This window comes from Balaenoptera musculus, chromosome 17 (assembly GCF_009873245.2).
Source record: "Balaenoptera musculus isolate JJ_BM4_2016_0621 chromosome 17, mBalMus1.pri.v3, whole genome shotgun sequence".
Taxonomy (NCBI): Eukaryota; Metazoa; Chordata; class Mammalia; order Artiodactyla; family Balaenopteridae; genus Balaenoptera; species Balaenoptera musculus.
The window spans coordinates 16,496,024-16,522,827 of NC_045801.1; the positions used below are offsets into that span (position 1 = coordinate 16,496,024).

General features: G+C 37.0%; 1 protein-coding gene across 6 annotated transcripts in view; it reads right to left on the minus strand.

Moving 5' to 3' along the window:
• TBC1D31 (TBC1 domain family member 31) overlaps window positions 1-26,804 on the minus strand; it is a 66,577-nt gene that overhangs the window by 21,661 nt on the left and 18,112 nt on the right. For all 6 annotated transcript variants that reach the window (XM_036830919.1, XM_036830918.1, XM_036830917.1 and 3 more), the window contains 9 exons: window positions 23,601-23,752; window positions 20,630-20,789; window positions 17,784-17,984; window positions 12,678-12,854; window positions 8,325-8,404; window positions 8,100-8,246; window positions 7,629-7,762; window positions 1,219-1,352; window positions 726-905 (listed from right to left, as the gene is read on the minus strand). In XM_036830919.1, coding sequence (XP_036686814.1) covers window positions 726-905; window positions 1,219-1,352; window positions 7,629-7,762; window positions 8,100-8,246; window positions 8,325-8,404; window positions 12,678-12,854; window positions 17,784-17,984; window positions 20,630-20,789; window positions 23,601-23,752 — 1,365 coding nt within the window. The remainder of the gene's footprint in view (window positions 1-725; window positions 906-1,218; window positions 1,353-7,628; window positions 7,763-8,099; window positions 8,247-8,324; window positions 8,405-12,677; window positions 12,855-17,783; window positions 17,985-20,629; window positions 20,790-23,600; window positions 23,753-26,804) is intronic.

Consider the following 26,804-nt stretch of genomic DNA (forward strand, 5'->3'; position numbering starts at 1 on the left):
CCTTTAAAAACTACCTCTAGGGGCTTCCCTGGTGGCGCAGTGGTTGAGAATCTGCCTGCCAATGCAGGGGACACGGGTTCGAGCCCTGGTCTGGGAAGATCCCACATGCTGCGGAGCAACTAGGCCCGTGAGCCACAACTACTGAGCCTGCGCGTCTGGAGCCTGTGCTCCACAACGGGAGAGGCCACGATGGTGAGAGGCCCGCGCACCGCGATGAAGAGTGGCCCCCACTTGCCGCAACTAGAGAAAGCCCTCGCACAGAAACGAAGACCCAACACAGCCAAAAATAAATAAATAAATAAAATTTAAAAAAAAAACGACCTCTAATGCTTTCTTTCAGTCACTGTCCTCAAAATTCTCATAGTTACCATTCTGCATGTGTAATAAGCATCCAGATTATCACAGACCAGTTGGGTCACTGATAAGATCATGCACAGAATAAACAACCACCCAATTGTTAAACATCCTTTAAATAGGCAAAAAGCACACAACTCCAATATTATCATGATTCTTCTCTGAAGCTATGATTTTAGGACTAGCAGTCAAGCTATAACTGACTACAGCTACGTGAGGGCCAGGATGCAGTGGTATAACTTATTCTCTGCTATATTCTTACCACCTGGCACCAGTACCTGACATATATAGTAGGTACTCAATAAATAAATGGATTTTTAATTGAAATAAATGAAATTTGAGAACCACTACTTAAGAACAAGGATATGTACCTCAAAATCATCTTTAAGATTACAGTTGAGCAAAGGAGCTCTAGAACATATGTTGTAGGCCACAACAGTCATCAGGAGGAACGAAGGATGGTTGGAAAAGACATTATCGAATAATTTTAGCCACTCCTCTCTTGTCAGTACTTCCGAGAACACAGTTTCAAGAAGAGGCCATGCATACAGCTAAAATAAATAGGAAAAAATGTATTAGTTCTTGAGGGAAAAGTCATAACAGCCATTGGTAATATGCTCGTTTGGTTTAGATACTAAAATCATTATATTAAGAACATAATTATGAAAAAAACTACCCTAATTTGGGCTCTTCTTTACAGACTTTCAGGAAAGCAGTTTAATGAAGAAAAAAAATGGAATACTATTAAAAGTATAACAGTAGTATGTTTATTATATTCTTTCAAGAAAATACTGTCTTATTTATACCAGAACCAACGTTAGCTTCCAAAATAAGTTGTTATTCTAAAAACCTTACATTTCTTACCTGGGAAGTTATATCATGATTTATGAAGTGTTGCAGGAGTTCCTTGTCATGAAATGCCAAAACATTTTCTATCATACTAAGAATATTGATAGGAGGATTAGGAAAATATTCAAACCAGTGTTGACACCAATTGACTATGAAGAAAAAAATTGAAAATTTACCTTTACCTTTCTATATCATCAAAGAGCTTTACAGTTCTTAAATGTATCCACTCTTTATATCCTCAACATGCCCATTAATAAAGAAAACATAACTCTTTAAATTCTAGAACAATAGATTTTAAAACTCCATCATGTTACCGTAGTATTTTAGGTTTATAGAAATATTCCCGTTTCTTCAGAGCAGTCAATGAGAAAGTATCAACTAAAACAAACAAACCTTCCCAAAGTATTCCTGATGGTAGCTGTAAGGCTCTGGTTCCTGCTGGCTTGTGTGCTGCATGTATTTAGATTTCTCCTGGTTAACAAAATGACCCTCCTAAAAAAGGTCCCTATTTAAGTCTTTGATAAAATGTGATCAATGTTAAATGGCAATCTCCTCAAATCTACTAGAATTCATACCTAATTAAAGAGTCCCATTTCTAGGAAAAGAGTGTTCTATAGTCATGGTAATAGGCAGTCACCAGGACTGGTTTTAAATCTAACTGATGAATGACAACTTGTTTCAGTAAACTTGACTTTGAAAACCAATCAGTGACAGACACAGCAGTGTCCTCTGAAAGTCAGCCAACAGAAAGCAGAATCCACTCCACTGAAGAGGCTTCTAAGACTGACTTTAACTCACTCTCACTTAGTAACCAGCACAACCCCCAAAACATTCTTTTCCAAAAACCCTAGTAAGATGATCAGTTTCATTGCTCAGTGAACCTATGTCTAACCACCACAACTTTCCGTAATTATTAAATTCAGATTTTTTATTTTAAATACTGAGCTGGGGTTTCATGTTTTGACAATAAGATCTTTCTCAAATTAGCAAATGGTCTGATCAGAATATTGGATTACATATGGTTTATTCCATTATTTCATTTATTAGTTAAGTATTTAGATTTGAGTTAATAATTAAGTCATAAATAAAATCTTGCAAAGACTAAGCTTTAAAAGAAACATTTCAGCTTCTTTAACTGCTGCTCTTAATAAGTTAACTTTAACAGAAAAATCCAACCTCTCCTAAGTAAGTAACTATGATGTCCCAGACACTGCTAGTTTTGGGAATTTTAAAACACCACATACATACACAAAGCCCTCTTATATTTAATCTTTATCAACAGAACAACTGTTTTCAATTAAGCAAGAGGGAAACACTGTTTTATACAGTAAATGTCTCCTCTTGTATTCTGCTAGGTGCCACCACACAGAAGTATGGGTAGAGGACCTAGAGACAGAATTGACTGAGAGCAGAATAAAGAGAAATGATCATCACGTGGAGGTCCTTCACTAAACCTGAAGAATTTCCTCCTGGTTATAAGAGGAACTCTAAAGAGTGATTAAAAATGACTTTTATAAACGTATTCCAAATTATACATAGAAGTAACTATATTCCTTCACAATTTCTTCTTGGCCCCAACTAGACTGTAACCTGAAAGCCAAAACAATGGCTTATCCCAAAGCAGGGCTAAGATTTAGTTGAAGCTCAGTTTATTGAATAAAACTAGTTTGAGACCCTTGATGAAAATGCATAGCTACTCATGCTGACTGTCATGGATCTTTTAGATTTAGATCTCAGTTTTAGAAGAGAAAAATCAATTTCCTTAGTATATAACCATACGTAGCTATGTAACAAGATTTTACTGGAAGTAAAAGATATAGTTGTGCATGCCTACTCTAAATTAGATATAATCTGCTTTTTTTCTTTCTTGTGGTAAAATATAATTTGCCATTTTAACCATTTTTAAGTGTACCATTCAGTGACATTAATTCTGTTCACAATGTTCTGCAACCATCACTATTTCCAGAATCCTTTCCCAAACAGAAACTCTGTACCTATTCAACATTAACTTCCCATTTCTACTTCCCCAGCCCTGGTAACCTCTAATCTACTTTCTGTGCCTATTTGAGAAATTTCACATAAATCTGTCCTTCTGTGTCTAGCTTATTTCACTAAACATGTTTCCAAGGTTCATCCATGTTGTAGCAGGCGTCAGAATGTCATTGCTTTTTATGGCTGAATAATATTCCACTGTATATATATACAGATATGGTTTCTCCATTCATCTGTTAATGGATATTTGAGTTGTTTCCATCTTTTGGCTATTGGGAATAGTGCTCCACAAACATATTTGTATACAAGTATCTATTTGAGTCTCTGTTTTCAATTTTTGGAGGGATATCCCTAGGAGTACAACTGTGGGGTTATATGGTAATTCTATGTTTAAGTTTTTGAGGAACCACCAAATTGTTTTCCACAGTGACTGCACCATTTTACATTTCTCTCAGCAATGTACAAAGGTTACAATTTTTCCACATCCTTGCCAACACTTATTTTCTTTTAAATTACAGCCATCCTAGTAGGTGTGAAGTGGTGTCTCGCTGTGGTTTTGATCTGCATTTCCCTAATGACTAACGATCCTGAACATCTTTTCATGGGCTCAGTAGCTCATCTGTACATCTTCTTTGGAGAAACATCCATTCAAGCCCTTGCCCATTTTTAAATTGGATTGTTCACCTTTTGTTCTTGTTTCTTTTCCTTTTAAAACTCTTAGTGTTACTGACAGGGTAAACTAGTACAACCCTTTAGTGGAATCAATTAGAATATTCATATTTTATGACCTAATGATACCAATTCTGGGACTCTAACCAAAAGAAATTATCATAAATTTATGAATGTGAAGCTAGTCACAACATTGTTACTTTTAATACATAAAAATTAGGAACAACCTAAATGTCCAACAGTAAAACATTAAACTAGACCATGTACATTATAGAATATTACAATAAACAATAAAATGTTCACAAAGTGTATACAAATAAGATAAATGTATATATCATATGAAATGAAAGTAGTATAATTATAAAAATAAAAAACCCTAAAAGTCTAACAGTTGGGGGATACATTATGGTATAACTATAAGATGAAATTTATATAGGCAATAAATTATATTTTTTAAGATATTTAATGATTTAGGGAAATGCTCTTATAAGAAATTCATTAATATATTATCAAGATTGTTTCTGAGGAAGAGGAGTATTCATGAATTTTCTTTTCTTTTGTATATTTTCCTATATTTTCTCCAATGATTGGTAAAAACTTATTAAAGCAAATACAGCATAATAAAATGAACGAAAATCTGTAACGAGAAGTAAACTAAAATATTCACAATATGTATGCTGGGATCTTTTTATTTCTACTTTTCAGAATTTTATTGTTATAGTTAAGTGCTTATCTCCTTTGTACAAGAAAAATACATACAAAAATGGTTATTTTTGTTAAACCAGTGTTGGTTTAATTTGGATCCAGTTTATTAACCATTTAGCTGATTTTACTAATACGAAAAAAAAATGACTCACTTTTTAGTGTAGATGATAATGATGAAGCAGTAACACAATGGGTTCTGTGCTATAGGTTCTATAGGGAGTATAGCTATAGGTTCTGAGTGCCTGGGTTCAAATCCTTATTCTGTCATTAACCTAATCATGGAACTTAAGCTCTCTGTGCCTCAGTTTCCTCAACTATAAAAAGGGAATAATAGAGAGCCTCCCATCAAGCCTCTTAGATAGCCTCAACCACCAGAGGGCAGACAGCAGAAGCAAGAAAAACTACAATCCTGCAGCCTGTGGACCAAAAACCACAGTTACAGAAAGACAGACAAGATGAAAAGGCAGAGGGCTATGTACCAGATGAAGGAACAAGAAAAAACCCCAGAAAAACAACTAAATGAAGTGGAGATAGGCGACCTTCCAGAAAAAGAATTCAGAATAATGATAGTGAAGATGATCCAGGACCTCGGAATAAGAATGGAGGCAAAGATTGAGAAGATGCAAGAAATGATTAACAAAGACCTAGAAGAATTAAAGAACAAACAAACAGAGATGAACAATACAATAACTGAAATGAAAACTACACTAGAAGGAATCAATAGCAGAATAACTGAGGCAGAAGAACGGATAAGTGACCTGGAAGACAGAATGGTGGAATTCACTGCTGCGGAACAGACTAAAGAAAAAAGAATGAAAAGAAATGAAGACAGCCTAAGAGACCTCTGGGACAACATTAAACGCAACAACATTCGCATTATAGGGGTCCCAGAAGGAGAAGAGAGAGAGAAAGGACCAGAGAAAATATTTGAAGAGATTATAGTCGAAAACTTCCCTAACATGGGAAAGGAAATAGCCACCCAAGTCCAGGAAGCGCAGAGAGTCCCATACAGAATAAACCCAAGGAGAAACACGCCGAGACACATAGTAATCAAAGTGGCAAAAATTAAAGACAAAGAAAAATTATTGAAAGCAGCAAGGGAAAAACCACAAATAACATACAAGGGAACTCCCATAAGGTTAACAGCTGATTTCTCAGCAGAAACTCTGCAAGCCAGAAGGGAGTGGCATGATATACTTAAAGTGATGAAAGGGAAGAACCTACAACCAAGATTACTCTACCCGGCAAGGATCTCACTTAGATTTGATGGAGAAATCAAAAGCTTTACAGACAAGCAAAAGCTAAGAGAGTTCAGCACCACCAAACCAGCTCTACAACAAATGCTAAAGGAACTTCTCTAAGTGGGAAACACAAGAGAAGAAAAGGACCTACAAAAACAAACCAAAACAATTAAGAAAATGGTCACAGGAGCATACATATCAATAATTACCTTAAACGTGAATGGATTAAATGCTCCAACCAAAAGACACAGGCTTGCTGAATGGATACAAAGACAAGACCCATATATATGCTGTCTACAAGAGACCCACTTAAGACCTAGGGACACACACAGACTGAAAGTGAGGGGATGGAAAAAGATATTCCATGCAAATGGAAATCAAAAGAAAGCTGGAGCAGCTATACTCATATCAGATAAAATAGACTTTAAAATAAAGAATGTTACAAGAGACAAGGAAGGACACTACATAATGATCCAGGGATCAATCCAAGAAGAAGATATAACAATTATAAATATATATGCACCCAACATAGGAGCACCTCAATACATAAGGCAACTGCTAACAGCTATAAAAGAGGAAATCGACAGTAACACAATAATAGTGGGGGACTTTAATACCTCACTTACACCAATGGACAGATCATCCAAAATGAAAATAAATAAGGAAACAGAAGCTTTAAATGACACAATAGACCAGATAGATTTAATTGATATATATAGGACATTCCATCCAAAAACAGCAGATTACACGTTCTTCTCAAGTGCGCACGGAACATTCTCCAGGATAGATCACATCTTGGGTCACAAATCAAGCCTCAGTAAATTTAAGAAAATTGAAATCATATCAAGCATCTTTTCTGACCACAACGCTATGAGATTAGAAATGAATTACTGGGAAAAAAACGTAAAAAAGACAAACACATGGAGGCTAAACAATACGTTACTAAATAACCAAGAGATCACTGAAGAAATCAAAGAGGAAATAAAAAAATACCTAGAGACAAATGACAATGAAAACACGACGACCCAAAACCTATGGGATGCAGCAAAAGCAGTTCTAAGAGGGAAGTTTATAGCTATACAAGCCTACCTAAAGAAACAAGAAAAATCTCAAGTAAACAATCTAACCTTACACCTAAAGAAACTAGAGAAAGAAGAACAAACAAAACCCAAAGTTAGCAGAAGGAAAGAAATCATAAAGATCAGAGCAGAAATAAATGAAATAGAAACAAAGAAAACAATAGCAAAGATCAATAAAACTAAAAGTTGGTTCTTTGAGAAGATAAACAAAATTGGTAAGCCATTAGCCAGACTCATCAAGAAAAAGAGGGAGAGGACTCAAAAAAAAAAAAAAAAAGGAATAATAATATATAACACCTAACTCACAGGACTGCTGTAAGGTTAAATGAGTTAATAAAGGCAAAACACTTAGGATGGTACCTGGTACACAGAAAGCTCTCATTAAATGTTAGCTATGGATGATGAGAACGGGGGTAACCGCCAACACCTGCCACATTAGGAATCGTGTGCTAAATGCTTTACATACTTACTGCAGTCTTATGAATAATAACTGACTTTCAAGAAGTGAAACATCTGCTTCCTTCTTACTAAGAAAATGTAGCCTGTAACAGTACCTTCTAAAATGCAACCATCCAAACTTCATTGTAAGCAAAAAGTTTTATTTATGTATAAATGTCCAAACTCTCCATTTTATGCTCTATGTCTGACTGTCTCACACCAGAATTGTTAAATGTTGCAAAGGTATCAGGAAAATGTATAAGTATCTACTCTTGGTTTCATTATTTACTTATTTACTTACTTAAAAGAGTAGCAACAACTTCAAAACAGATGAGCTGGTTGTTCTGGAATAATTTTACAAATGGAAATGCCAGAAGTGGAAGATACGGTGTGTCACTAAAGATGGCGGACCAGTGAGCTAATGCGGAGAGGGTTCTGTGAATAAAATAAGGAAAGACCAGAAAAGCTTGTTAAAATTTATTTGAATAAATACATTCACATGATGAAAAATGATACAGAAGGTAAATTTGGTGAAATTTGGGTGTGTCTATTTTCCCATGATTAGACTGAGGTTGTAAGTTTTTGGCAAGAATACCACAAAAGTGATGTGCAACACATTGATAGGATTTATTACTGGTGATTTTAAATTTGATTACTTGGTTAAGGAGGTGTCTGCTAAGTTTCTCTACTATGAAATCACTATTTTCCCATTTGTAATTAATAAATATCTTGGGGGAGATACACATTGCTGCAAAATACTGAACATACATACCTCTGTAATACTCTGAGTAGTTTCCTACTTTTGATGGGGTATTTCTTCTGAAGGTTGAGAAATGCCACATGAATACCTTTATCTATAAGGTTACTAAATGCAGTATGATTTTCAGGCAGCTGTAGCAGAGAGCGCCAAATGAACATTCTGAAATTAAAACATAATTTTAACCAAGAAAAATTGGGGGAATAAGATTGATTTAACATGCAAGAATTTAAATTTTACCTGTATTTCGTTGGATATTCACCATAGCCTTTTAATAGGATTTGTAAACGCTTTTTGTTTAATCCATCTGAAAACTCATTCTGTAAAGAAAAAAAATAGTATCAATAAGTGACATAATCTTAAAACTGAAAAGGTAATCTAGTCCACAGTGGCTTTCCAACTTTGGAACACAATACACAGTAAAAAATATTTTATATCATGGGACTCTCCACACACACACACACACTCAATATCTTTCTCTCTCTTGAGTATGCATATACACAGCAGATAAAGTTTATGACATATTTTTTTACCCTGTAATAGGGTTTGACAAACTTTTGCTGTCAAAGGTCAGAGAGTAAATACTTTAGGCTTTGTGGGTCAAGAGGCAGAATCAAGCATATTATGCAGGTACTTATATAATCATTTAAAATGCAATCATTTAAAAATATAAAAATCATCCTTAGCTTGAGTAGCCAGATTGGGCCCATGGGCTGTCATTTGTCAATCCCTGTAGCAAGAGCAATGCATTTGGATATTTTCTTCCTCTCTTGCTCCTTCCATCTCTTTTTTTTTTTTTTTTTTGCACTTTTAACTTTTAAGTCAATTTTTATCTTAATGGAAAAACATTTTATAGATTTTAGGATCATAAAGCCATTTTCATAGATTATCTCGTTTAAGCCTAACAACTGTATGAAACAGATGAGACGTTTTGTCTTCCTTTGAGAAAATGGGAAGGTCAGAGAAGTTCAGCAACTTGCTCAAGATCACAAATCTGTTGAGTCTTTGCTCAAGACTCAAAGCCACATTTTCTGACTTAGTTCAGTGCTCTTTTCACCACATAAGAAACAGGTAATCAAAGTGTAAGAGGGAGGTGAGGGACAGCCCAAGATGATGGTGAATGAAGATCCCCGTTTGAGAGCCAAATACCAGACATCAAGGGCAACTAGCCCAGACTGGAGCAATGCGATCCATAAAAGAGACACGTTCACTGCTGTCGTCACCAAGTCACCCGCTGCCACTGAAGCCTCTTTAAACAAAGGTCAGAAATGCCCAGGCAGATTGGCCTGAGTTTCATCTGCTTTCGTCTTCACCATGAGCTGATGAAGTTCCTACTTCCCTTTCTATGTCCTGATGCCGCGATTAGCTGAGGACAGGCATTTCACCCACACAAGTGCTCTACTTTGACCTACTCCTTAGAACTGGCTACGGGTTTTTAGAAGCCGCCCACTCCCGGACATATTTCTGTAGGGCTTCCAACTTTGATCCAGACCAAGGGCTGCCAGATGCCCTGACCGTGGTGTCACTTTTATTTCCCAGAAGTCAATCATCACCATGCCCACTAGTTTTCCCAGAAAAGGCTCCTGTGAACTCTCAGGAAAGCTGAAGCCAGACCATGTCTCAGAAACAGATTCAACTAATAGGGTCAATACCGCCCAATCTTTACACAGCTAGGTTTGTGCCTGCTACTTAGTTTTTAAAAACTAGACAGTATTTTGTTTAGGGTTACATTGTAGAGGTGATAAAACTATAAGGAAAGCCAAGGACATAATGCAAAAGTGAGGACAGTGGTTACATCTATGGGACAGGGAGAGAAATGCGATTGGGGACAAGCACACAGGGGACTTCAGAGCTACTGGTAATACTCTGTTTCTTCATGTGGATATGAACATGTCCAGAAAAGAGTTAACATGGCAGGTCTGCGACTGCTACCCTTAGAAAGGCCCACTAGAAGGCTGGCCCTCGTCTGGTGTCCAGATATCTGGATTTCGAGGAAGTTCCCACCATCTCCAGAACCAACAGGAGAGGCTCACTGTGCCTAAACTGTACACTGTGGTTTATGCTGAGCACCTGCTTTCCTTGTGGAGTCTGGAATTTTGAAAGGGTGCCTATAACCAGCCTCCAGTAAAAACCCTAGGCACTGAGTTTCTAATGAACTTCCCTGGTAGACAACACTTTACACATTCTTTTGAGGGAAGTTTCACATTTTAAAATTGCTTATAGAAGAAAAGAGGTTGTTAAAATTAATGTGAAAAATACCAACAGTTGGCAAGAATATGAAGCAACTAGAACCCTCAAATACCTCTTGGTGGGAATATGGATTGTTTAAATCAACCACCTGGGAAACTATTTGACAGTATTTACTAAAGCTGAACATATGCATAGCCCGTATGCCAGTAATTCCATTCCTAGGTTTATACCCAACAGAAACATGTCCTTATGTTCATCAAAGATGCCTTAGAATGTTCAGAGCAGCACCGTTTCTAATAGCAAAAAAACTAGAAAACTACCCAAATGCCTACCAATAGCAGAATGGATAAAGCATGGTTTATTCACACAACGGAATTCTATACAGCTGTGAGTGAATGGTTTACGACCACATGGATCTCTCCAACACACTGTTAAATGAAAGAAGCCAGAAACAAAAGAGTACCAACTGAATGATCCAATGAACATAAGTACAAAAAAGGCAGAACTAATCTACGGTGTTAAAAGGGAGGAGAGTAGTTATCCTTGGGGTAAGGGAGAAAGTGTCTGGAAGGGAGCAGCAGAGGGGCTTCTAGGGTGCTGGGAATGGTCCATTTTTTGATCTGGGTGCTGATAACACAGGTGTTTTCAGTCTGTAAAAATTTACTGAGCTGTGCATTTTTATGCATATGATTAACTGTCAATAAAAAGTTTTGAAAGTCCTTGAAAGTGTTAGCAGGTTGTCTATTAATGTTGATATTTTCTTTCAATTCCAAAGCAATATATGCTCTTTGCAGAAAATTAATACAAAAAATACATATAAAGTAGAGAATAAAACTGACTGAAATAGGTAATTCTACTACTATCAAAATTTTTATGCACATGCTCTGACTTAAAAATTCTACTTCTACAGATACGTTTGTTCAAATGTTCTAGGAATATCCACTGCATCACAGATTGTATTAACGTAAGACTGACGATACAACCTAAATGCCAGTCAGCAGAGTCCTAGTGAGATAAATTAAGGTATATCCATAAATGCAATACTATGCAAATATTTTTAAACTGTTGTAGCACTACATGCACTAATATAAACAGATATTCAATCTGTTAAGTGATAAGAGCAACTTATAAAACAGTGCTACAGTATGATTCCATTTATGTAAAAAAATTTTAAAAAGGTAACAGACGCAGATATACATATGTTTATACACAGAGAACTTCTGAAAGGATATCAACAATTATCTTTTCTTTAAATTTTATTTTATTGTTTTATTTTTGGCTGCGTTGGGTCTTTGTTGCTGTGCGTGGGCTTTCTCTAGTTGCGGCGAGCGGGGGCTACTCTTCGTTGCAGTGCGCGGGCTTCTCGTTGTGGTGGCTTCTCTTGTCATGGAGCACAGGCTTTAGGTGCACGGGCTTCAGTAGTTGTGGCACGTGGGCTCAGTAGTTGTGGTGCACGGGCTTAGTTGCTCCGCAGCATGTGGGATATTCCCAGACCAGGGCTCAAACCCGTGTCCCCTGCATTGGCAGGTGGATTCTTAACCACTGCGCCACCAGGGAAGTCCCATCAACAACTATTAACAATGGTCACCTCTGGGGAGTGCAATGAAGAGTGGGCTAGGGCACAGGGAGGAAGAAAAGTATGCTTTTGTTCTTTTCCCTTTACAACCTTCTATACTAGCATTGTCTAACAGATAAGCAAGAGACAAATGTAATTTAAGTTTTCTTAAAAAATATAATTTAAGTTTCATGTTAAAAAAAGTCAAAAGCAGCAGGTAAAAATCAAATTTAATACATCTATTTAACCCAAGGTAATAAAAATATTATCATTTCAACATATAATTAGCATAAAATTATTAATTAATATGATATTGTACATTCTTTAGGAGTAGGAGATTAAGGGGTACAAACTACTATGTATAAAATAAAGAAGCTACAGGGATATATGGCACCGGGAATATAGCCAATATTTTATAATAACTTTAAGTGGAGTATAATCTATAAAAATACTGAATCACTATTTTGTACTAATATAATACTGTAAATCAACTACACTTCAATTTTAAAAAAGATATTTTACATTCTTTTGTTCATAATAAAATCTCAATATCTGATGTGTATTTCACACATATACCACATCCCAAATCAGATTAGCCACATGTGACTAGTGGCTAGCATATTGGACAGTGCAATTCTATACTGTTTTGACTTTTAAAAAAGAACCATAAACATGTATTAATTTTATATTAAAAAGTTTTAAAAGCAGGTTATAATTTCAGTTGCAACTTACTTCTTTTCTATAATTTTCCTTTAATTCCTAAGAGAAGGAAGAATGATGACGGTCCAGAAGTCATAAGACTTGTCTACAGCAGAGCCATGACAAACAAAAGTTTAATAGAGTCTTACCTCTTTATTTTCAAAATTACCAGTCAGGTCTTGTTTTAATATGCTAGCTTGTATTTTGTTTTCCCTTGATTTTGCTGGCCGCTGTACTCTTCCTGATGTTACTTTCATCTTAAGATCACCAGAATTCACTTTCCTCTTAGGCAAATCTTCAATCACTTTCACTAAAGGGGGAGGTGGCTAAAAGGGGGGCGGAAATCCAGTGGTTATCCTTGGAAAATAGACCTGTTAACATATAATTTACGAAATGTATTTTGCTCCATTTAGTAATATGCCTTAATAGATATAATTATCCTTCAGGCAAAAAGTGTAAATAAAATGTCCAAGAATGTTTCCTTGTTGACTAACGAATCAAAGCAAATTTCTGCCAAATTCCTTTGAGGAACGTAATAAAGATCATGATTAACAACAATAAACAGAATTAGTTATTCCTTGAAAGCTGGCCTTAATCATACAGTATCAATCCATTTTCTACGCCTGTATGATAAAGTGAGTAGTAAGGCGGTAATCTGCTGCAGAGAAGGCCCAGTTACACACAGGGCCCTCTAGAATGCTGAAAGAAGCACGCTAATATTCTTTGGGCTCAAGTGAAATTTCTTTGAGGGAAACTGTCACATGACTTTCCTCTGCAAGCACGGGACCCCTGCCTTGTCCTTGGTTACATTGTCTAATCTACATGGAGATGGCTGTCAGTCCCTGACCGCATCAACAGCTTCAGAGGCAGGGCAGAAAGCGCGACTTAGATGCCAAACCCTCATTTTTATGGGGCTCATCAAACAGGAAAATAAGCCCCCAACAACTTCAATTTACTTAAGGTAAAATGATTCACTAAGACATTTTCTCTGTGAATAACACTCTCTTTGAAATAAAAAGATCTTCCTTGTTCAAAGAAAATAAGCAGATAAAATAGCTCAGGCTTTCTGAGTTCTAAATATGGTTCAAGTACAATGACTTTCACAGGGTGTTTTAAATGTTTGAGACCATTATTGCTGAATGTTCCCTTAGTAATTAGCCCAGATCCAGATCAAAGACAAGGTGGATTTGTGATTTTTAAATAATTTTTCTTGAAGCCAAAGTGCCAATTCCTTGCATATGAAAACAAGAACACAATATACCCCAAATGTCCAAATGAACATATTAGATTTCAGAAAAACAAATATTACACACATCACCCTGAATTCAAGCTGTCATGAAAGCCAGAACAGTGTGCTTCCCTGATGATGTACAATGGAAATGAATCACCACTCTTCGGGAAAGCTCTTTGAAGCAGAAACCAAACTTTTCTGACCTCCTCCCCCTTCGTCCCCAAAAGAAATAAACAGAACAAAGCAAACATCTTGACTCTTTTTAAATAACAGACTATAAAAAGACTACTTTGAGGTTTCAAACGGAGATTTTTCTCACGTTGCCTTCAAAAGTTCAGGACTTCTGCTTTTGAAACCTGAAGCCTATTACAGTAGACCAAGAAAATATTCCCTATTGTCAACTGCAGTATGTACGACACATAACACTGTAAAATGTATAGAGCAGGTAATATACATGGCATTGATATTGCATTTTTATTTGTTTTAAAATTATTTTGAAAAGTATTTGAAGTTTTAACTGCATCTATAAGGGTTTTTTAATAGTGTTTTTCTAGGATACATTGGTATTTATTCACATCTAGAAAGAGTACAGGATAATACAAAATATAATAACAATAACTCTGACAAAAAAAAGTACAATGACCACTTACTCTATGATTTAATTCTTTACCTATGAAATGTAATTAATAGTGGTCTGATTTCTGAATATTGCCCATCTTTAATATCCCTGAACTATCTTCTAACCTCAGTCCATTCTTCTATATCTTTATTATAATATTTATTCTAGTGCCACATTTTTCATGGTTCTTCCATGAAGGAATCTCCCAGAAGTTGGAGCCTGAGATATGACCTGAATTGCCACACCTTAGGAGTGTTAAAACTTCAACACAGAAATAGGAATTAGCTTACTTATTATTAGCACAATACCAGAAATTCTCCAATGGCAAGAAAATAGGACTTGAAGGAATGAGACACGGGTAATAAGTTTTGCATAAACCTGGGCATTTTGTAGGCCTGGAATAGCACTGGTGGTGCTGGTAATCTGTCCAAAAAAAAAAAATTTATCCTTCTTCTGTTATAAGCTAGATTTTCTGGTCAATATGACCTCAACTTGCTTAACAAATAACAGAGAGGAAGCCAATGACTCATGCTTACCTTGGTTTTTCTCAGATGTTTGTTTCTATTAATAACATTTATCTAGCTCTTATAAAATTCAGCTAGGCTAACAACTCTCATTAAGAATGAATAATGTGGGCTTCCCTGGTGGCACAGTGGTTAAGAATCCACCTGCCAATGCAGGGGACACAGGTTCGAGCCCTTGTCGGGGAAGATCCCACATGCCGCGGAGCAACTAAGCCCGTGCACCACAACTACTGAGCCTGTGCTCTAGAGGCCGCGAGCCACAACTACTGAAGCCCGTGCGCCTAGAGCCCGTGCTCCGCAACAAGAGAAGCCAATGCACCGCAATGAAGAGTAGCCCCCGCTCACCGCAACTAGAGAAAGCCCACGTGCAGCAACAAAGACCCAATGCTGCCAAAAATAAATAAATAAAAATAAATTTAAAAAGTAAAAATAAAGACGCTCATTGACTGTACAGTGTTGATTCATTAGCATTGAACTCATGCCAACAGCACTGTAGCTCATTCCTGAATGAAGCTTATCTAACACACGTATGTTCTCCTTGAGACACCTCCCAGCCCTCTTGTGCTTAGGACACCAGACAGCACGTCAGCACTGTGCTTAGGGGACATTTTAAACAGCAAAATCACCAACAAAGGACTTCCCTGGTGGTGCAGTGGTTAAGAATCAGCCTGCCAGTGCAGGGGACACAGGTTCAAGCCCTGGTCAGGGAAGATCCCACATGCCGCGGAGCAACTAAGCCCGTGCGCCACAACTACTGAGCCTGCGCTCTAGAACCCATGAGCGTAGAGGCCGTGCTCCACAACAAGAGAAGCCACCGCAGTGAGAAGCCCGTGCACTGCAACAAAGAGTAGCCCCCGCTCGCCGCAACTAGAGAAAGCCTGGGCAGCAACAAAGACCCAACGCAGTCAAAAAATAAATAATAAAAATAAAATAAATAATTTAAAAGAAAATCACCAACAAAAATCACAAGAATGTGAAAAATGTGGCACTAAATAGACCACGAGAAGGACACTTGTTCCCATGGAGAGCTGAAATAAGAAGGCCGAGTGCTGCCTTGTCTGACCTCAGGGGGAACCTGCATGAAGGCAACTCCAATTTCTTGCTGCTCTGCGCATGCAAATGTCTGTGAATGTGCGGTGAGGACTGATTTTAGAGTTGCAGATAAATTTTCACCAACAGACAAACTCACAATTATAGAATCCGTGAATCATGTAGACGGGCTGTATACATTTACACACACAGAACAAAAGACTGAGTAGGCAAACATTTCAAAATCATCTAAGAATGGTGAGACTTACTGATCTATTTGCTTATCTGTATCTTGATTTTTCTCTGTAATAAGAACTTCTTATCTATCTAATTGGACAAAAAAGGTAAAAAGGAGCAGGCACATAGCAACACGATTATCGTATTAAGAATAGAACACTTGGGCCTGCTAAGGACTAGCTGTGTGATTAGGTTGGGGCATGAGCTGCTCCCCACTGTAAAATGAAATGGTTAGACTAGGTGATCACCGAAGTCCCTCTCAGGGCTACTGGGATACAATTCCAGACCTGGAAAGGCTCCCACAGAACAAATGGACTCGACAACGAGCTGGGGGAGTTTTAGATAACCATAAGAGAAGTGGGAAGTATATTTTAGATGAGGTGAGTAGTGTAATAACAGATGTAGAAATGAGCATGGTGTCTACGGGGGACAATGAGGGAAGCTGAAAGTATGGGAAAACACATTAGGGAGAGAAGACAAGATTAGAGAGGACTTTGAGAGCCAGGCAGAAGAGTCTGGACTCAATGCAACAGGCAAAAGGAAGGAAGCCACTAAAATAGCATTATTTTAGAAACAATGATGAAAGTATTATTTTAGAAAACTGTTATATTGGGACTTCCCTGGTGGCGCAGTGGTTAAGAATCTGTCTGCCAATGAAGGGGACATGGGTTCGAGCCCTGGTCTGGGAAGATCCCACATGCCGCGGAGCAACTAAGCCCATGCGCCACAACTACTGAGCCTGCGCTCTAGAGACTGTGAGCCACAACTACTGAACCCGTGTGCCGCAACTATTGAAGCCCACGCACCTAGAGCCCGTGCTCCACGACAAGAGAAACCACCGCAATGAGAAGCCCGAACACTGCAAGGAAGAGTAGCCTCAGCTACTACTAGCTCTAGCCACAAGTAGAGAAAGCCCATGCACAGCAACAAAGACCCAATGCAGCCAAAAATAAATAAATAAAATTGATTAATTAATTAATTAATTAAAAAAGAAAAATATTATATAAAAATGATTGAGAAAAACAAAAGAATAAAAAAAAAGAAAAAAATAATTTAAAAAAAACATAAAAGATGATTGATGGGCAGGAGCAGGCACTGTGGGCTCTGAGTTTTGGTATATTTGTCTAAATTACTGTTATTCGAGAGCAGCAAATGAGCACCGGTACAAGGATGGCCGATATGGAGACAGAACAGGCGGCACATACATAGACATCTCAGATTCAAGGACTACATGACTTAGTATTGACTAGATTTGGGAAATACAGGAATAGGAACAGTCATAGTGCTCCAAGGTGTCTAGCCTACAACCATGGGAAGAAAGAGACAGAAATGAAGAGACTGGAACTGAAGACCTCTTTTGGGAAGCAGATCAGAGGGGCACCTTGAATGGGACAAGGACTCCAAACAGATGCCTTTTGTGAAGACAGCAATTTAGGGATGGAGCATGGGTGAGAAAAATCTGGAGATGTGGCTTTGGGGCTAAGAGCAGAAACCATATCCAGAAAAATGGATACGGTGCAAGGAGGTTAGCAACTTGTGACACAGAGTTTTTATTTTTGATGATACAGCATTTAAATCTTAAAAGAAAAAAGATATTGTTTACTTGATAACATACCTTATTTATTTCTTTTGTTAAAGTCTGAACTGAATATATGTTCAGACTTCCATTTTCCAAAATAGATGCAATGTACCGTCCATGGGGGCTAATTGCTGATGAACTAATTCCTTCGTCAAGGCTCCCAATTTCAAAGAGAAGTTTACAAGTCTGTATATTAACAAATCTCATAATGCCATCCTGACTGAGCACTCCAAGAACCTAAGAGTAGACAGAAACAACATATGAGTTCCTAAAACACATTTAAGAGTCAAGTCTCAGATGTTAACCAGACTTATTACGCTGATCATTTCGCAATGTATACAAATACTGAATCATGTTGTACACCTGAAACTAATATAATGTTCTATGTCAATTATACCTCAATTAAAAAAAGTCAAATGTCTGCAAGTCAAACTACAGACATACACACGTGTATATTTACATATGTTTTCTTTTCTTTGGTGGGGGAGGGAGGACAGTCAGAGGAGATTATACTTGCAGAGAGCCGTCATGTACTTTAAAATCCCTAATTATGGCTCATGTAGATTCGCCCTGTTCAGGTCCAGATAAGCCTGGCTCTACCCAGAACCAGTAAGGAGCCCATCCTGGGAGACTACAGAAAGGTCACCTAAGAATCAGCCCTCCCCACAGGCAGGCGCATCTCCACCAACCCCTCCAGAGGGAGTATAGATGATGGCAGTCCTTCACCTTGACTCCACACTGGCCATCAGAAGCAAGGAAGGTGGAGGGCTTGTTTCCCTTCTCCATCCCCAGCTTGACCAGAGCTAACACCTGTCCTGCTGCCCCACACAAACCTGTGACTCCCACGATTGTAACTAGCATTTGGGTTGTGGAGAGAGAAGGTCTGTGAGCTGCAAGGGCAGTCGGGGTGCGGGTCGGAGGGAAGCTAGTCTTTCAAGGGGAAAAAAAACTAGCTGTAACTCATACAACTTAGAAATTAAAAATATGTACTAAAAAAGCTTCCACACATGAAACAATAAAACCCTCTGCTGCCTTGTCCACATACAGGTTCTTTCTCCCAGGGTCACCACGTGATCTCGTGAAACGCCGATGTCCCGTTACATGAAAGACTATAGTCTGGAGGTGGTTGGAGGCAGTTTGAATGTGACAACCTAGAAACCATGTTCTGGGGCTTCCCTGGTGGCGCAGTGGTTAAGAATCTGCCTGCCAATGCAGGGGACACGGGTTCGAGCCCTGGTCCGGGAAGATCCCACATGCCGCGGAGCAACTAGGTCCGTGCACCACAACTACTGAGCCTGCGCTCTAGAGACCGCCGAGCCACAACTATTGAGCCCGTGTGCCACAACTACTGAAGCCTGCGTACCTAGAGCCCGTGCTCCACAACAAGAGAAGCCACCGCAATGAGAAGCCCGTGCACCACAACAAAGAGTAGCCCCTGTTCACTACAACTAGAGAAAGCCCACGCACAGCAACGAAGACCCAACGCAGCCAAAAATAAACAAATTTATTAAGAAAAATAAAAAATAAATAAATAAACAGCATGTTCTTCTCTGGGTCAGATGGTAGGAAACCCTCTTATTCACAGTTGACGCAACCTCTCTGGAAGGCAATTTGGCAAGATCTATCAAAATTACAGATGCACCTAACCCTGGTACCACTATTTTAACTCTGGGATTTTATCCTACAGACAGGACGTGTAAAATGACATGTGCAAAAGTTATGTATATTAAAAAAAAGGGACGTCCCTGGCGGTCTAGTGGTTAAGATTCCGTGCTTCCAGTGCTTCCACTGCAGGGGGCGTGGGTTCGATCCCTGGTCGGGGAACTAAGAACCCACATGCTGCATGGCTCGGCCAAAAAATAAATTAAAAAAACAAAAAACCAACAAGCAAACAAAAATGTTATTCAGTGCAGCATCATTTGTAACAGAACAGGACTGAAAACAGGTTAAGTGCCCAATAATAAAGGACTGGTTATAAAAACCTATACACCTGTAAAAAAGAATGAAGTTCTGTACTGATATAGGAAAATCGTCAAGGTAAACTAAGTTAAGAAAAAACAAGGTAAAAAAAAAATGGGAAAAACATAAGATTATATAACAGCAGTGGGTTAAGGAGAGTGAATAACTGGGCAAATGGGAGAAAAGAGTAAGACTTCACTTTATGCCTTTTTATATTTTTTTATGTTTTCAACCATGTGAAAGCATTATCTACTCAAAAAACTTAAAATAGATATGATACACACATATATTATACATAAATACACAAAACACACAACACACACACACAATTTGTTAATGTGCAAGACCCAGGATAATTTAAGATAAGAAAGTTAAGGTTCAACTACTCGACTATTAAAGAGAAAAAAGGCGTGTGGCGGGGGGAGCACTTTGTAAACGAAGGCAAGATAGAAAGAAAAGACATCTCATAGGATTGAGGCAGCCAGCTATAGAACACAGCGTAGCAAAGTGAGAACAGTTCAGTGCTAGTCCCACCTTTAATCCTTATACTTAAAGGAGTGTTGACAAGTCACTTTGTGTTTCTAAGCTTCAGCGTCACAATCTGTATAATGGTGAGAATACCTTCCCTGCCTACACTCAATGAATTCTTTAAGGATCAAATAAAAAACAGCATGCTTAATCACCCTGTAAACCATAAAGTATGACATAAAGTATACTGATTTTAGAAAAAGGGCAAGTTATCAGTAATATACAGAACCTAAGATTTTTCCATTTTTTCAGTTTTAGACTCTTTACAAGTTATCAGCAATTTCAAAACCTTGTAACAATCAGGCTACAAGTTAAATAAGAGAACTAACAGTGTGTGAAAATTGATAACGATCTTTCCAAAAAAGTACAACATTACTAACATTTATGTTACTAACCTGATTAGAACCAGCATCAAAACTATCAGGAAGAAATTCTAGATGGCGAATGGCTCGAACTTTGGTGGGCATCTGGATAATTCTAAATAGCTGTTTGGCTTCCAAGCACCACAAATGAAGATGATTCGATTTGCCCCCAGCAGCCAGGATTCGGCCATCTCTATATTTTAAAAAGGTGAGAAAGTAAGGCAAGATGAATTATTTATAGCAGCACTGTCCAATCTGATCCAATATGATGATAGAATTGTTCTGTATCTATGCCGTCCAATGTAGTCACTGCTAGCCACATGTGATTATTGAGAACTAAAATGTGGCTAGCGCTTCTGAGGAAATTAATTCTTGATTTTATTTAATTTTTATTAATTTAAATAGTCCCAGGTATCCAGTGGCTACCATATAGGAAAACTCAGGTTTATAGTAGTTTTTTTTTGTTTTTTTTGTTTTTTTTTACCTATTGTGCTAAGATACCAGCTTAACAAATATCTGTTTGATGACCTGACTGGGAGTTTCTGAGTAACATTTATATTTTATAGCATAATCTCAAAGTCACTTACTACTAACCAACTTTCTGTATTTCACATACGACTGTACTGAATTGATAATAGCATTGCTACGTGAAAAACCAAAAAGCCCAAACTATTTTCCTGCCGAAGAAAGCTACTTTATGTTTAAAAGGTACAAAAACAATAAGCTGTACTGATTTGCAAGGTTGTTGCTCCTTCATTCACAAAGGATTATAAAGTGTCTACTATAAGCTAGGTTTCACTCCAGGTGCCAGGGACACAGTGGTGAACAAGAAGACAGGTAAGATCCCTGCTCTCAGGGGATTTTCAGTCTAGAGGAAGGTAAAGAAACAAATAAATGAACTTGATATCAGCTGTCAAGTTCTTTAAAGAACTCTAAAACGAGGTAATGTTACAGAGCTGGGAAAGGAGGAAGATCTACTACATGAATGATGTGAATGGGCCAGTCATAGGGTGACTTGGAGAAAGAATTCCATGCTGGTCAGTATTCCTGACTGGCCAGAACAAAAATGTTGAGATAGATGTAAATAACAAAGAGAAGCCACACTCAAGTGTGGCTGGAACACAGTAAGGGGAAATAAGATGAGAAAAGAGAGGGAGGCCTAGACCAGAGGACAAAAGATCTCAGGGACATGGCAGGAGTTGGATTTTCTAAGAGCAGCGGAAAGCCTTTTACGGGAGTTCAATAGGGAAATGACGTGATCTGACTTAATGATTTGAGAAGACCACTCTGTCTGCTTTGTAGACACTGACTTTAGGAAATGAGACTGAAAAGAGGTAGACCAAATAAGGGAGCTATTACCGTAGCCTGAAAAAGACTATGATAGCTTGGACTGGGGTAATAGCTGTAGCAATGGACAAAAGAAACTAGACCAATTCAAGATACAGTTTGGTAGAGTTGATGGGATTTACTGATAACTCAGAAGAAGAGGGTGAGAGAAAGAGAGGAAATAACATCCATTAATATCTGGAAACAATGACCAACCCAGCCACAATGAGAACCTAGCATCCAGATTAAGTGTCAATATATCATTTCCCACAAAAATAAACCCACACCCTTTAGAGAAATGGCTGATTCCAGGTTTGGGACAGGAAATACACAAGATAAGACTGGAACATCTTGTTGGACCAGAAAGAATGAGAAATATCACAGACAACTGGGGTTGTATCAAAAGGGTTTGTTCAAAGCCGACCTGAAGAGGATCCCACTGGTCAAAGATGAGAGTACTGGAGCATTACTAAGAATAATAACTTTAATGGGTCAAATCATGTCAACTGTGTTTAAGTCCATGAGCTTACAAAGATTAAAGACAAAAAACTTCATCGGCCACCTTTGAAGATGCCAATAAACCAATCCATTATTTTGGTGAAAAAATTTTTTTTTAAAAATAGGAAGAAATCCAGCATTTATCCTGCCTTTCCTTTACAAACTGTACAGTAAAGTAACCAAAGAGTTGAGAGGCAGTTTCTTCCTTTTTTTTTTTTTTAATTTTTATTGGAGTATAGTTGATGAGAGGAAGTTTCTTTCTATAGAAGGTTTTGGTTAATAAGGGAGAAGGAAAGACAGAATTAGAATAGCACCATTTGCTAACCTCCAATGCAACACACGATATCTAGGTAATGATCATCAATGGCCACTAATATCATAAGAGAAAGAGTTCTGTGTTCCTCTTGATGAAGGTACACAAACCGCCTACAATGTCTTCTTGCCCCCAAATCAAACCAGATCAAGATCAAGCCTCCAATTTACAGGAAATATAGGTGTAACCAGTTTATAGTAAATATAGATGAGAGAAGATCATATTAAACAGCATCACAGGGATGCAAAGAGCAAAATCCAGAATATAGAAAACTACAGGACAAATGACCAGTTCTTTAACAAATAAACTGCAAGGAAAATATAAAAAGAGAGATATACCAACCAAGGCAATGTGTGAACCTTATTTTGTTCCTGACTTGAACAAACCAACCATAAAAAACAATTATTAGACAAATCAGGGAAATATGAATAACTAGATATATGATAATATTAAATTATGAATTTTTTAAAGTCTGATGATAGTACCATGGTTATGTTTCAAAAAGGGTCCTATCCTTTAGATATACACGCTGAAATATTTATGCATGAAATGATACACTTGGGCTTTGCTTTATGACGGTGCAGTAGAGAAATGGTAGGTAGAGTAACAGACAAAATAGGACTGGCTATTAGTTAATGCTTATTATGGCTAATGAGAGTACTAGCCTTGAGATTTCATGTACTTTTATATTTTTGTGTACATTTTCCACAATAAGTAAAAAACTTATTACCATATCTTAGATCATATCTAAGTTTGAAGGAAACTTTTGCTCACAAAAGGACAATAAAATACTGAACGAAAATTTATAAAAATTTCCCTGGAAGTTAGATTTCATAAAAATCCTCAGTGTCTTAAAGAGGACATTACCTGGTCACAGCAAACACTTTGTATAATATACTAGAGCTTTCAGGTGGAGCTGGCAATTGATATTTGCAAACAAGAGTATCACATTCCCAGGCGAAGATGGAATTATCTTTAAAACAGCTGAGGATGGTATTACTCAATGGTAGAAAGAAAACCTAAAGAGGGAGAAAAAAAGTTATTGTTCATATAAGGATCATATAGTCCTCTTTAAATTTAAAATTTACAAGTAGTTAATTTTTCTGTCTTAAAATTATTTTGTCTTAAACTGGAGAAAAATACATTTACAACATATGACAGGGGAGAAAACTGATATTTTTACATACTATTATAAACTAAAAAGAAAAGGTAAACTCCTTTAAACAAAAAACAGGTGACTATAATGCCTAGGCTATTCATAAACCACTAGGAAACAATTTAAAATATTTAACCTTATAAAAGATTCAAATTAAAAGGAGATACCATTTTATGTGTATCAAATTTATTTTAAAATAATGCACACACATATACATATACAGAAACTATACATATACTAACATACGTATTGTATTTATAAGCTATATACTAAGATATATACTATATTGAGTACTAACTACAGATAAGTGTTAAAAAATATTAAATGTTGGTGAAAGTATAGATAAAGGCACTGTCATACACTGCTGCTGGTAGTAAAACTGGTTAAAGATACTGTCTAACAGCTCAACAACCTTAAAAATCTCTCTCTTCTGAACTAGTCAATCTGCTTCTAAGAGTTAATCCTTTGGGGGAAAAAATCAGCAAAATGCTTTAAGATAAGTATGTATAAATGTTTGCTAAGCATTATTTGTAAAAGTAAAAAGTTGAAAACAAATACATGATATTTTATTCAATTTATTTAATGGACAGATGAGACTGAAATTGGTAGTGAAGTTGAAAATACCATTTTATTCTCCTACTTTCTATTTTTCTATTACATAAGCAGTAAGCAATGCTTACTTTTGATAATATAAAATTTTTATTAAAGTTGACCAATATTTTCTCATAAGAGTTTCAATGGCCTCAAATATAATTTTGTGTGTCATCTGTGTAAAACACACAAAGTGAGGTAGGAAAGGAAGCAAAGAAGGAAAGAAAATGAAAAAAATTCAGTGTCCTAAGGACAAATATTCCTTCCTATCCTCTCAAAATACTGGGTTGGCCAAAAAGTTCGTTCGGTTTTAAGTAAAAATAAAAGACAGTTTTCATTTTCACCAAGAACTTTATTGAACAACAAATTCATTAACCAAACGAACTTTCTGGCCAACCCAATAAAACCCCAGAAAGAGCTTGAGACATTTCACACGGTTTGATCATTAGTTACAGCTCTAGCTATTTATTCTTTTTTTCCCTTATTTTTTCCTCAATATAGCTTTGGTCTTATACTTCATTCCTCTTTTGAATTACAGAATAATTATTATTTCTTTATACATATGTCTGCCCACAGGAAATCGACCCAGAGACTCTATGCATGGGACCCCAAACACTGTGGACAAAATTGAGCGAGAGATGTGTCATCCCTCACAGCTGCCTTGGGATGAAGACCCCTGGTTGGTTTCTGAGAGGGCAGAGGTCTTGTCTATCTTGTTTATTTTTGTGTAGTCAGTGCTGAGCACAATGACAAGAATGTAGTAAAGGTGCTCAGCAGTATTTGTTGAATAAATGAATGAATGAACCTTTTTCTGAGTTGTACAGTATATGTATGTCCATCTTTAACAGTTAATGCTGAGTTCCAGTTATTTATTCTTTCCCATCCAGACCAGCCTTCTTAACTGCATTATACCTTTTTGTAACACTTTACATTTGAACGTATCTTGTTGTTTCTACTGGTGTGTCTTTACAAGCTTTATTATTTTTAAAATATGTGATTTTCTGTGTTGGCGAGAGAGAGGGGCAGGGACTCACAAGGAGGCAGGGCACCTTTAAGGATTTGTTACCTCTTATTCTGACCCCTGATCTATCTATCACACACCTTCACAATTTTACTGGCGTCAGAGGGAGTGCTACATTCCTTGGGGACGAAGTGTTCAGCGTCTATAGCACTGGATTGGAGTGTCTCTGAGTATTCAGAATCTGGATATAACCGTCATCACAGTAATGAGAGAGAGCTGTCCTGGGGAAAAGCAGTATCAACACCGCATCTACCATGGCTTTCCCCAGTGTTACAAAAATAACGGGTCAATAAGGCATCTACATGAAATACCGTAGCCTTGCAACGAATTCGTGTTATTGTCACCCAGCCTATTTCATACATATAATTAGGAAATGATTCTAATAGTTAATGACATTATTGTAAGAATTTTAGGGAATTGTAAATATATGTATATTTACATATATATTAGTATCTGTTTTTTGATAATAGTGCTAAAAAAACATACATACACACATATAAAATATACTATGGAACATACTGGGTAATTAGAACAATCTACTAAGGACTAAAGCTAATAAGACAATAAAAAATGGTAACTCAACTACATCAGGTGCTGATGCCCTTGCCTCATCCAACTCCTCCTCACTTTTGTCCTGAGCTCACTCTGTCAAAGACAATCTGGTAGGTCTTTTGCCAGTTTCATTATGTTAAGAAGATTTGTAATACGAAGGTCTTACAGAAAGAATTTGCAGTGAATAATTATAATCTATAATGAATGCCCTAAAACACTTTCAAATCTGATGTCAAAAAAAGTGACTTGAAATTTTTATTATAATTAGCAATATTTTTCTAGAAAAGTAATAAAGTTTATTCCTACTGGGAGAAGCAAAAGCTTAAAAGTAAATGAACATCAGCTGCTATTTTGAGGCATAGCTGTGATAGATTGTTGCCGACATGATTATTCATTACTAGATTTGTGATTTTAATTGCCAGATTTTAATGATTATAAAATTGTTCCTAATGAATCATGTCATTATTTATATAGTGTCATCTCCTGACAAACATAAAATGCTTAGAAAAAACTTCAAAAGCACTAACAAAATATACTCTTTGGAGGGTTGGCTGCAGTTTTTCCTTACAAAATATGAAAATACTAGCCTTCCCAATTCACTTTTGAGAGGTATGTGAGTTCTTTCCAAAGTTTAAAGAGTTCAGAATAGTAATAAGAGAAAGTTAAGGTCAAATGTACAATTCAGCAAAAATTTAGTCAGTGCCCAGTGTATACAGAGACTGAGTAAGTTCGGTAACACACTATTTAATGT